At 52.9% G+C, this 13330-nt stretch overlaps 1 protein-coding gene across 1 annotated transcript in view; it reads left to right on the top strand.

The window, feature by feature from the left end:
* The first annotated feature begins 552 nt into the window (after positions 1 to 552).
* The window catches only part of rnf169 (ring finger protein 169), a 34239-nt gene continuing 21461 nt past the window's right edge, over positions 553 to 13330 (top strand). Inside the window, exon 1 of the mRNA XM_085999792.1 lies at positions 553 to 882. Coding sequence (XP_085855918.1) covers positions 585 to 882 — 298 coding nt within the window. The 5' untranslated portion in view covers positions 553 to 584. The remainder of the gene's footprint in view (positions 883 to 13330) is intronic.

Genomic DNA, 13330 nt, shown 5'->3' with positions numbered 1-13330 from the left:
GCTCTACTCGGAGCTCCGGCACGGCAAGAGAGCCCGAGGTGGGCAGAGGAAACGCTTAAAGGACACCCTCAAAGCCTCCTTGAAAAGTGTAACATCCCCACCGACACCTGGGAATCCCTGGCCTAAGACCGCACAAAGTGGAGGAGAAGCATCCGGGAAGGCGGCGAACACCTTGAGTCTCTTCACCGGGAGCAAGCGGAAGCCAAGCGCAAGGAGCGCACGTCAACCCAAGCACCCCACCCACCCGCCGTCTGCCCCACCTGTGACAGAGACTGTAGGTCCCACATTGGACTCATCAGTCACCTGAGAACTCATGTTTAATGTGGAAGCAAGTCATCCTCGGTTTAGAGGGGCTGCCTAAGAAGAAGAAGAAGATATCAGAGGGTCCATCGCGGGGAGAAGAAGCTCTCCCGCTTTACCCTGACAGGGAAGGAGACTAAACCTGTGCCCAGTGCTCCAGGTGTGGGCGGCAGTGGCTGAGTTTGGTTCCAGGTATTTGTCCCAGGTCGGGGGCGCGCGCGCTCCCGGTCCCACGCCCTGTGCGTGCTCGCTCCCGCCGAGGGGCGGGGCCGCGGATTGACAAGATGGCGGCCCGGAGCGGAGAGCGGGAGCGGGCCCGGGGACAGGCCCAGGCCCAGCCTCAGCCCCAACCCCAGCCCGGGGACAGCGGCATCTCCCCGCCCGCCGGCCCCCAGCCCCAGCCCCGCTGCTGCGGCTGCCTGAGCCGCGCCGTGCCCGAGGCCGGCCTGGGGTTGGGCCTGGGCCTCGGCTTCTCCTGCCCGCTCTGCCGCCGAGCCGACACCCGCGGCCGCCGCAGGAAACCGCTGCCGCTACCTTGCCGGAGGAGGAAACGGGAGGAGGAGGAGGAGCGACTGGAGCCTGGTGAGAGAGCCGGGGGAGAGGAGTGTCCGGGGTCGGGGAGGGGTTGAGGGTGAGAGGTAGGGGGGAGTCGGGGGGTGAGTGGTCAGGGGGGGTGAGGGGTCAGGGGGGAGTCGGGGGTGAGGGATGGGGTAAAGGGGTGGAGAGGGGGGTGGGGGGGTCAAGGGGTGGTGGGGGGGTCAGGAGGTTAGAGGTGGAGGGGGTCAAAGGGTGGTGGGGGTAGGGGGGTGAGGGATGAGAGTCAGGGGGAGGGGGTGAGGAGTGGAGATTGGGGCTGCCCAGTCCCGGCGAGGAGATTGGGGCTGCCCAGTCCCGGCGAGGAGATTGGGGCTGCCCAGTCCCGGCGAGGAGATTGGGGCTGCCCAGTCCCGGCGAGGGGATTGGGGCTGCCCAGTCCCGGCGAGGAGATTGGGGCTGCCCAGTCCCGGCGAGGGGATTGGGGCTGCCCAGTCCCGGCGAGGGGATTGGGGCTGCCCAGTCCCGGCGAGGGGATTGGGGCTGCCCAGTCCCGGCGAGGGGATTGGGGCTGCCCAGTCCCGGCGAGGGGATTGGGGCTGCCCAGTCCCGGCGAGGGGATTGGGGCTGCCCAGTCCCGGCGAGGGGATTGGGGCTGCCCAGTCCCGGCGAGGGGATTGGGGCTGCCCAGTCCCGGCGAGGGGATTGGGGCTGCCCAGTCCCGGCGAGGGGATTGGGGCTGCCCAGTCCCGGCGAGGGGATTGGGGCTGCCCAGTCCCGGCGAGGGGATTGGGGCTGCCCAGTCCCGGCGAGGGGATTGGGGGCGCCCAGTCCCGGCCACGAGATTGGGGGCGCCCAGTCCCGGCCACGAGATTGGGGGCGCCCAGTCCCGGCCACGAGATTGGGGGCGCCCAGTCCCGGCCACGAGATTGGGGGCGCCCAGTCCCGGCCACGAGATTGGGGGCGCCCAGTCCCGGCCACGAGATTGGGGGCGCCCAGTCCCGGCCACGAGATTGGGGGCGCCCAGTCCCGGCCACGAGATTGGGGGCGCCCAGTCCCGGCCACGAGATTGGGGGCGCCCAGTCCCGGCCACGAGATTGGGGGCGCCCAGTCCCGGCCACGAGATTGGGGGCGCCCAGTCCCGGCCACGAGATTGGGGGCGCCCAGTCCCGGCCACGAGATTGGGGGCGCCCAGTCCCGGCCACGAGATTGGGGGCGCCCAGTCCCGGCCACGAGATTGGGGGCGCCCAGTCCCGGCCACGAGATTGGGGGCGCCCAGTCCCGGCCACGAGATTGGGGGCGCCCAGTCCCGGCCAGGAGATTGGGGGCGCCCAGTCCCGGCCAGGAGATTGGGGGCGCCCAGTCCCGGCCAGGAGATTGGGGGACAAGGCTGACATCGGGGAGGGTGATATTGGGCACGAAAGAGGCTCAAGTGACGAGTGATGCGGGAGAGAAGAGGCTCTGTCAGGGTAAGGGGTTTGTGTTGGGGTTGGCACTGGGAGTCATAGTCATAACAGCACACAAGGAGGCCATTCGGCCCATCGAGTCCGTGCCGGCTCTCTGTAGAGCAATCCAGTCAGTCCCATTCCCCCGCTCTATCCCCGGAGCCCTGCAAGTTCGTTACCCTCAAGTGCCTATCCAGTCTCCCCTTGAAAACATTGAGTGTCTCCGCTTCCACCACTTCCGTCGGCAGCGAGTTCCAGGTCCTCACCACTCGCTGTGTAAAAAAGGTTTTCCTCACATCCCCCCTGTATCTCTTGCCCAAAACCTTAAATCTGTGTCCCCTAGTCCTTGTACCATCAACTAGTGGGAACAGCCTTTCCCCGTCTAGCCTATCCAAACCCATCATAATCTTGTACACCTCTATCAAATCACCCCTCAACCTCCGTTGCTCTAATGAAAACAAATCCAGCTTCTCCAACCTGTCCTTGTAGCTAAGATCCCCCATCCCCGGAACCATTCTGGTAAATCTCCTCTTCACCCTCTCAAGTGCCTTCACATCCTTCCTAAAGTGTGGTGACCAGAACTGGACGCAATACTCCAGTTGTGGCCTAACCAGCGCTTTATAAAGGTTTAGCATAACTTCTCTACTTTTGTACTCAATACCTCTATTTATGAAGCCCAAGATCCCATATGCTTTGCTAACCACTCTCTCAATATGTCCTACCACCTTCAGGGACCTATGCACATTAACTCCCAGGTCCCTCTGTCCCTGCACACTCTTTAAAACTGTGCCATTAAGTGTATATTGCCTCTCTCTGTCCCTTCTGCCAAAATGCATCACCTCACACTTCTCTGTATTGCAAATGGTATGTTGGCCTTCATAGCGAGAGGATTTGAGTACAGGAGCAAGGATGTCTTGCTGCAGTTGTACAGGGCCTTGGTGAGACCACACCTTGAGTATTGTGTGCAGTTTTGGTCGCCTTATCTGAGGAAGGATGTTCTTGCCATGGAGGGAGTGCAGCGAAGATTCACCAGACTGATACCTGGGATGGCAGGAATGACGTATGAAGAGAGATTGGGTCGATTAGACTTATTCTTCTGAACTCTAGCGAATATGAGAGGGGATCTCATTGAAACTTATAAAATTCTGACAGGACTGGACAGACTAGATGCAGGAAGGATGTTCCCGATGGTCGGGGAGTCCAGAACCAGGGATCACAGTCTATGGATAAGGGGTAGGTCATTTAGGACAGAGATGAGGAGGAATTTCTTCACCCAGAGAGTGGTGAACCTGTGGAATTCTCTACCACAGAAGGCAGTGGAGGCCAATTCATTAAATATATTCAAGAAGGAGTTGGATATATTTCTTAAGGCTAAAGGGATCAAGGGATATGGGGAGAAGGCAGGGACAGGGTACTGAACTTGGATGATCAGCCATGATCTCATTGAATGGCGGAGTGGGCTCGAGGGCCGAATGGCCGACTCCTGCTCCTATCTTCTCTGTATTAAATTCCATCTGCCACTTCTCTGCCCATTCTGCTAGCCTTTCTATGTCCTGTTGCAGTCGATTGGTATCATCCTCACTGTTTGCCCACCCCCAAGTTTGGTGTTATCGGCAAATTTAGAAATTCTACTCTGTGTTCCAATATCCAGGTCATTTATGTTGTGGATTGGGAGACCCAGGGCTTGTGCTGGGAAGGGGTGAGATGTTGGGGTGAGAAGGGCTGGGGTGAAGTGATGGGGCGGGGTGCGCATGGGGGAGAATGAGAGAGAAAAAGTCAATCGTACTTCGGCAAAAGATTGGGAGGGAGGGCGACACGAGCAGTGTGAAAGGGGACGGGGGGTCAGAGGGAGGGGACGGGGGGTCAGAGGGAGGGGACGGGGGGGTCAGAGGGAGGGGACGGGGGGTCAGAGGGAGGGGACGGGGGGTCAGAGGGAGGGGACGGGGGTCAGAGGGAGGGGACGGGGGGTCAGAGGGAAGGGACGGGGGTCAGAGGGAGGGGACGGGGGGTCAAAGGGAGGGGACGGGGGGTCAGAGGGAGGGGACGGGGGGTCAGAGGGAAGGGACGGGGGTCAGAGGGAGGGGACGGGGGGTCAGAGGGAGGGGACGGGGGGTCAGGGAGGGGACGGGGGTCAGAGGGAGGGGACGGGGGGTCAGAGGGAGGGGACGGGGGGTCAGGGAGGGGACGGGGGGTCAGAGGGAGGGGACGGGGGGTCAGAGGGAGGGGACGGGGGGTCAGAGGGAGGGGACGGGGGGTCAGAGGGAAGGGACGGGGGTCAGAGGGAGGGGACGGGGGGTCAGAGGGAGGGGACGGGGGGTCAGAGGGAAGGGACGGGGGTCAGAGGGAGGGGACGGGGGGTCAGAGGGAGGGGATGGGGGTGGAGGAGTTGGGGGTAAGTGTGACAGAGAAAATAAGGTGTGGATGGGACTGGAGCTGAGAGTTTTTCCATCCTACTTTATAGTGAAGTAGGATTTCTGAAGTTTATAGCTGCTTGTTTTAAATCTGACTCAAAGTAACTTGGCTATCAGGAATCAAAGCGAAAATAGCCTGGGTGAAAAAGTAATGTGTGTTGGAAGCTGAATCACTTACTGGTCTGGGTCTGAGAGTTTACCCACGCAGGACGTGCCCAGACACGTACTTTGTGTCAGGTTTAAGGTGACGTTTAGAATGTCACAGCACAGAAGAAGGCCGTTCAGCCCATCGTGCCTGTGCCAGCTCCCTGAAAGAGCTACACCCCCTTTTGATCCCATTCCCTTGCCCTGTCCCCACTGCCTCTGCGTTTAAAAAAAAATTCTCCTAACCTCTCAGCCGTGGCTCAGTGGGTAGCACACTCTCTCTCCACTGAGTCAGAAGGTCGTGTGTTCAAGTCCCACTCCAGAGACTTGAGCCCATAATCCAGGCTGACACTCCCAGTGCAGTACTGAGGGAGCGCCGCACTGTCAGAGGTGCCGCCTTTCGGATGAGACGTTAAACTGAGGCCCCGTCTACACTCTCGCGTGGATGTAAAAGATCTCACGGCCCCTATTTCAAAGAAGAGCAGGGGGAGTTCTCCCCAGTGTCCTGGGGCCAATATTTATCCCTCAACCAACATCACTAAAACAGATTATCTGGTCATTATCACATCGCTGTTTATGGGAGCTTGCTGTGCCCAAATTGGCTGCTGCATTTCCTACATTGCAACAGTCATTACAATAATGACTACATCAGGGAGCTGTGAAGTACTTCATTGGCTGTAAAGCGCTTTGTGACATTCTGAAGTTGTGAAAGGCGCTATAGAAATGCAAGTCATTTTTTTTTCCTCTTCCCCTCGTACTTTTGGTGATCTTAAAATATGTCCCCTCATTACAGACTCAGCGACCAATGGAAATAGATTTTTCCTTATTTTGTCTTATCAAAACCGCTCATCATTTTGAGTCTCTCCATCAGATCTACTCTTAACCGTCTCTGCTCTAATGAAAAAAGCATCTGTTTCTCTAGTCTCTCCTCATAACTAAAGCATCCCACCTTGGTATCATCTTACTGAATCTCTTTTGCACCCCTCCATGGCCTTGACATCCTTCCTAAAGTTAAGCACTCAAATCACGACACAATATTCTAACTGCACCCACACCGCCGATCTGGAACTAGGGGTCACAGTCTCAGCATAAGGGGTCGGCCATTTAGGACTGAGATGAGAAATTTCTTCACTCAGAGGGTGGTGAATCTTTGGAATTCTCTACCCCTGAGGACTGTGGATACTCAGTTGTTGAGTATATTTAACAGGACTAAGTGGCGACAAATCCCCTGGACCTGACTACCTGCATCCTAGGGTTTTAAAAGAGGTAGCTGCAGAGATAGTGGATGCACTGGTATTAATCTTCCAGAATTCCCTAGATTTTAGAATATTCCCCAAGGATTGAACATAAGAACATAAGAAATAGGAGCAGGAGTAGGCCAATCGGCCCCTCGAGCCTGCTCCGCCATTCAATAAGATCATGGCTGATCTGATCCTAACCGCCAATCTACTATCAAAGTAGCAAACATAACCCCACTGTTTAAGAAAGGAGGAAGAGAAAGAACGGGGAACTATAGACCAGTTAGCCTGACATCAGCAGTAGGCAAAATGCTAGAATCTATTATTAGGGACGTGGTAACAGGGTACTTAGAAAATCATAATATTAGGCAGAGCCAACATGGTTTTATGAAAGGGAAATCGTGTTTGACAAATCGGAGAGTGTTTTTTTAAGATGTAACTAGTAGGATGGATAAGGGGGAACCAGTGGATGTAGTGTATTTGGATTTTCAAAAAGCATTTGATAAGGTGCCACACGAGGTTATTACACACAATTAGAACTCATGGGATTGAGGGGTAATATATTAGCATGGATTGAGGACTGGTTAATGGACAGAAAACAGAGAGTAGGAATAAATGGGGCTTTTTCGGGTTGGCAGGCTGTAACTAGCAGGGTACCGCAAGGATCAGTGCTGGGGCCTCAGCTATTCACAATCTATATTAATGACTTCTATGAAGGGACCGAGTGTAACGGATCCAAGTTTGCTGCTGATACAAAGCCAGGTGGGAAAGAAAGCTGTGAAGAGGACACAAAGAGGCTGCAGAGAGATATGGACAGGTTGAGTGGGCAAGAACATGGCAAATGGAATATAATGTGGGGAAGTGGGAAGTTATCCACTTTGGTAGGAAAAACAAAATAGCAGAGTATTTTTTGAATGGTGAGAGACTGGGAAAAATTTGCATTCAGAGGGACCTGGGTGTCCTTGTACACGAATCACAGAAAGTTAACATGCAGGTACAACAAGCAATTAGGAAAGCAAATGGTATGTTAGCTTTTGGTACAAAGGGATTAGAGTATAAGAGTAAAGAAGTCTTACTGCAATTATACAGGGCATTGGTGAGGCCACACCTGGAGTACTGTGTACAGTTCTGGTCTCCTTACCTAAGGAAAGACTTACTAGCCTTAGAGGGAGTGCAATGAAGATTCACCAGACTGGTTCCTGGGATGGGGGGATTGTTCTATGAGGAGAGATTGAGTAGACTAGGCCTATATTCCCTAGAGTTAAGAAGAATGAGAGGTGAGCTCATTGAAACATATAAAATTCTTAAGGGGCTTGACAGGGTTAATGCTGGGAAAATGTTTCCCCCTGGCTGGGGAGTCTAGAACACGGGGTCAGTCTCAGAATAAGGGGTCGGCCATTTAGGACTGAGATGAGGAGGAATTTCTTCACTCAGAGGGCAGTGAATCTTTGGAATTCTCTACCCCAGAGGGCTGTGGAGGCTCAGTCGTTGAGTATATTCAAGACGGAGATCGATAGATTTTTGGGAATCGAGGGATATGGGGATCGGGCGGGAAAGTGGAGTTGAGGTAGAAGATCAGCCATGATCTTATTGAATGGCGGAGCAGGCTCGAGGGGCCGAATGGCCGACTCCTGCTCCTATTTCTTGTGTTCTAATTTGTACATTACCTCTAGTGCTCAATGCTCCTATTTGTGAAATTTAAATACCATTAAACAACCTGGTTTGTTTAAAGTTTGCGGTCTGGAGGTTTGGAGAGTGCTGTTCTTAGTGCTGTTGCATCACACCTGGATAAATTGTTCTCCTTAGAGCAGAGAAGGCTAAGGGGAGATTTGATAGAGTTGCTCAAAATTATGAGGGGTTTTGATAGAGTAAACAAGGAGAAAGTGTTTCCGCTGGCAGGAGGGTCGGTAACCAGAGGACACAGGTTTAAGGTGATTGCTCACCTCCCCTCTTGCCCATGTTCCCTTTAAGCTACGTGGCCGCACAGCGCTCCGCAGCTCCCATTCAACTGGCCTTTACATCGGAAAAACTGTGCAAGGGTGGTGTTTTGAATGGGCCGCGCAGCCCCTTAAAGGAGCCGTGCACTCAAAAATTTTTTTTTTTTTTAAATAAATAAATAATTAAAGGGAACATTGGAGATGAGATGAATTTTTACGCAGTGAGTTGTTGTGATCTGGAACGCGCTGCCTGAAAGGGCGGTGGAAGCAGATTCAATAGTAACTTTCAAAAGGGAATTGGGTAAATCCTTGAAAAGGAGAAATTTGCAGGGCTGTGGGGAAAGAGCAGGGGGCAGTGGGACTAATTGGAGAGCTCTCTCAAAGAGCCGGCACAGGCACGATGGGCCGAATGGCCTCCTCCTGTACTATAAGATTCTGTGATCCTAAAACAGGACCCCACAATCTGATAGTTGGAAAGTAATAGGATCAGGGATTTAAATTTTCTGATACACACTCTGGCAACCCATGCAGACCGAATGCTTGGGCGGTTCTGCTAAAAGTGCCTTGTGACGGATTATACGCTCCTTTTTTAACTGAGGGAATTGACCCTGTAACCCAGCGCGCCTTGTCTCTGGAGTGACAGCAAGCTCACTGCAGGCTCCGTCTCTGTGAAGTCGGGTTGTCCAGTGTCCGCGCCCTTGGCTCGCTGCGTCCATGGGGAGTGCAGGGAAGCGAGACCCATATTTACCCAAAGCACAGGCCCCTGACACTAGCTCCCGTCACACACACATACTGGCTAATCCCTGACTGGTTTCTGCTTTATGTCGGCCGTGGCTCAGTGGGCAGCACTCTCGCCTCTGAGTCAGAAGGTCATGGGTCCCAGTCCCACTCCAGAGGCTCGAGGACAAAATCCAGGCTGACACTCCCAGTGCCAGTACTGAGGGAGCCTCCGCTGCACTGTCGGAGGTGCCGTCTTTCGGATGAGACATTAAACCGAGAGCCCCGCCTGCTCTCTCAGGTTAACGTAAAAGATCACAGGGAACTATTGGGAGAAGAGCAGGGGCATTCTCACCGGTGTCCTGGGCCAACTATCCCTCAATCAACAGATTATCTGGTCATTGCTGTTTGTGGGAGCTTGCTGTGCGCAAATTGGCTGCTGATTTTCCCACATCACAACAGTGACTGCACTTCAGGAAGTGCTTCATTGGCTGTAAACCGATTTGAGACGTCCTGAGGTGGTGAAAGACGCTGTAGAGTTCTTTATATGTGTGTGTGTGTAAATTGAATCGTTTAGTTTAGACCTCAGATTGTACCCGAGGGTCAGTATACGACGGTGGAGGCCGCTCCGCTGTGATGTTGTACGAAGCGTCGAGCGCTGTTCAAGGTTACGGGAGAAATGCTAAACTCTCGGACTGTGTTCTTGACGGAGCTATGAGTGTCTTCCATTTTCTAATTGTTTAGTCAGGACCTCTCGCTGGTGATGGTGTTATTACCAGATGTTTATTCGACCTGTGATTCGTCTTTGGAACATGGGAACAGGAGGAGGCCATTCAGCCCCTTGAGCCATTCCAAATGGCATTCGATAAGGTGCCACATAAAAGGTTATTACACAAGATTAGGGCTCATGGGGTTGGGGGTAATATAGTAGCATGGATAGAGGATTGGTTAATGGACAGAAAACAGAGAGTCGGGATAAATGGGTCTTTTTCAGGTTGGCAGGCTGTAACTAGTGGGGTGCTGCAAGGATCAGTGTTGGGGCCTCAGCTATTTACAATCTATATTAATGACCTAGATGAAGGGACCGAGTGTAATGTATCCAAGTTTGCTGATGATACAAAGCTCGGTGGGACTGTAAGCTGTGAGGAGAACAGAGTCTGCAAAGGGATATAGATAGACTGAGTGAGTGGGCAGTAAGGTGGCAGATGGAGTATAATGTGGGGAAATGTGAGGTTATTCACTTTGGTAGGAAGAATAGAAAAACAGAATATTTTTTAAATGGTGAGAAACTTTCAGATGTTGGTGTTGAGAGTGATTTGGGTGTCCTCGTGCAAGAAACACAGAAAGCGAGCGTGCAGGTACAGCAAGCAATAAGGAAGGCAAATGGCATGTTGGCCTTTATTGCAAGGGGGTTGGAGTATAAGAGTGAGGAAGTCTTGCTCCAATTGTACAGGGCCTTGGTGAGACCACACCTGGAATACTGGGCACAGTTCTGGTCTCCTTATCTAAGGAAGGATATACTTGCCTTGGAGACGGTGCAACGAAGGTTCACTAGATTGATTCCTGGGGTGAGAGGGCTGTCCTATGAGGAGAGATTGAGTAGAATGGGCCGATACTCTCTGGAGTTTAGAAGAATGAGAGGTGATCTCATTGAAACATACAAGATTCTGAGGGGGATTGACAGGGTAGATGCTGAGAGGTTGTTTCCCCCTGGCTGGAGAGTCTAGAACTAGGGGTCACAGTCTCAGGATAAGGGGTCGGCCATTTAGGACTGAGATGAGGAGGAATTTCTTCACTCAGAGGGTGGTGAATCTTTGGAATTCTCTGCCCCAGAGGCCTGTGGAGGCTCAGTCGTTGAGTATATTCAAGGCTGAGATCGATAGATTTTTGGACTCTAGGGGAATCGAGGGATATGGGGATCGGGCAGGAAAGTGGAGTTGAGGTCGATGATCAGCCAGGATCTTATTGAATGGCGGAGCAGGCTCGAGGGGCCGAATGGCCGACTCCTGCTCCTATCTCTTATGTTCTTATGAGCCTGTTCTGCCATTCAATTAGATCATAGCTGATCTGTATCTCAACTCCATCAATCCACTTTGGTTTTGTGACCCTTAATACCCTAATAATCTAGCAATCTCGGTCTTGAAAGCTCCAATTGACCCCCAGCCTCCACAGCTTTTTTGAGGGAGAGAGTTCCAGATTTCCAACCCCCTTTGTGTGAAGAAGTGCTTCCTGACATCACCCCTGAACGGCCTGGCTCTAATTTTAAGGTTCTGCCCCCTTGTTCTGGACTCCCCCCACCAGAGGAAATAGTTTCTCTCTCTCGACCCGATCAAATCCTTTAATCATCTTAAACACCTCAATTAAATCACCCCTTAATCTTCTAAACTCGAGGGAACACAAGCCCAGTCTGGGCAGCCTGTCCTCGTAATTTAACCCTTTCAGCCCCGGTATCATTCTGGTGAATCTGCGCTGCTTCGCCTCCACGGCCGATATATCCTTCCTGAGGTGCGGGGTCCTGAGCTGAACACAGTACTCTTGCAAAAGGCTGGTGGGCATTAATGAGCAAGGAGTGTTCTCACTCGGGCTTCACCCCAGTCCACCCCTTTTGTGACCCTTGACCCCTGGCAGTTTTGCCCGCAGAACCCGATTCACTTGCGTTGGGATTAGGGACTTCAGTTCTGTGGAATCACAGAATCACAGAAACCCCACAGTGCAGATAGAGGCCATTTCGGCCCATCGAGCCTGTACCGACACATATCCCACCCGATCCCCATAACCCCTACACCAACACATATCCCACCCTATCCCCGTAACCCCATGTATTTAGAGAGACTGGCGAAATTGGGATTTTTCTCCTTAGAGCAGAGAAGGTTAAGGGAAGAGTTCACCCATCGCCCTCTGTGCTCACTGACCTACACTGGCACCCAGACCAGCAACGCCTCGATTTAAAAATTCTCATCCATGTTTTTAAATCCCTCCATGGCCTCGCCCCCTCCCTAACTCTGTAACCTCCTTCAGCCCTACAACCCTCCGAGATCTCTGCGCTCCTCTAATTCTGACCTCTTGCGAGTTCCCTTTGCCCCACCATTGGTGGCCGTGCCTTCAGCTGCCGAGGCCCTGAGCCCTGGAATTCCCTCCCTAAACCTTTCCGTCTCTCTCTACTCCTTTAAGACTCTCCTTAAAACCTACCTCTTTGACTAAGCTTTGGTCACCTGCCCTAATCTAATATGTGGCTCGGTGTCAAATTTTGTCTTATAATCATTCCTGTGAAGCGCTTTGGGACGTTTTACTACATTAAAGGCGCTATATAGATGCAAGTTGTTGTCGATGCACCTCCTTTTTCTCCGTTGCAGCATTCATAGTTTGTTTTTTATTCGTTCATGGGATGTGGATGTCGCTGGCAAGGCCAGCATTTATTGCCCATCCCTAATTGCCCTTGAGAAGGTTGTGGTGAGCCACCTTCTTGAACCGCTGCAGTCCGTGTGGTGAAGGTGCTCCCACAGTGCTGTTAGGGAGGGAGTTCCAGGATTTTGACCCAGTGATGATGAAGGAACGGCGATATATTTCCAAGTCAGGATGGTGTGTGACTTGGAGGGGAACTTGGAGGTGGTGGTGTTCCCATACGCCTGCTGCCCTTGTCCTTCTAGGTGGAAGAGGTCGCGGGTTTGGGAGGTGCTGCCGAAGAAGCCTTGGCGAGTTGCTGCAGTGCATCTTGTAGATGGTACACACTGCAGCCACGGTGCGCCGGTGGTGGAGGGAGTGAATGTTTAAGGTGGTGGATGGGGTGCCAATCAAGCGGGCTCCTTTGTCTTGGATGATGTTGAGCTTCTTGAGTGTTGTTGGAACTGCACTCATCCGGGCAAGTTGAGAGTATTCCATCACACTCCTGACTTTTTTGCCTTGTAGATGGTGGAAAGGCTTTGGGGAGTCAGGAGGTGAGACACTCGCCGCAGAATACCCAGCCTCTGACCTGCTCTTGTTGCCACAGTATTTATGTGGCTGGTCCAGTTAAGTTTCTGGTCAATGGTGACCCCCAGGATATTGATGGTGGGGGATTCGGCGATGGTAATGCCGTTGAATGTCAAGGGGAGGTGGTTAGACGCTCGCTTGTTGGAGATAGTCATTGCCTGGCACTTCTGTGGCGCGAATGTTACCTGCCACTTATCAGCACAAGCCTGAATGTCGTCCAGGTCTTGCTGCATGCAGGCATGGACTGCTTCGTTATCTGAGGAGTTGTGAATGGCGCTGAACACTGTGCAGTCATCAGCGAACATCCCCACTTCTGACCTTATGATGGAGGGAAGGTCATTGATGAAGCAGCTGAAGATGGTTGGGCCTAGGACACTGCTGATGCGCTATCAATTACTCATAAAAGACTGAGAGTTAGAAGAGTAACTAAAGGCTTTTATTAACAACAGAATGGAGGTCTGCCTCGCGTGGTCGACCGGTCCATGATACTAAGGGCTGGGGAGCAGTCACCTTTATACTAGGACCTGTGGGAGGAGTCAGCCGAGGCATGTCCAGGCATGTACACAGTGGAATACAAACAGGACAAACAGGAATACAAACAGTGGTTTACCACAACTGCCCTGAGGAACTCCTAC

This window comes from Somniosus microcephalus, chromosome 10, assembly GCF_052327205.1.
Source record: "Somniosus microcephalus isolate GS21.2 chromosome 10, FLI_Smic_1.0, whole genome shotgun sequence".
NCBI lineage: Eukaryota > Metazoa > Chordata > Chondrichthyes > Squaliformes > Somniosidae > Somniosus > Somniosus microcephalus.
The sequence above is the reverse complement of the archived record's forward strand: the minus strand, read 5'-3'. Positions and strand labels throughout refer to the sequence as shown.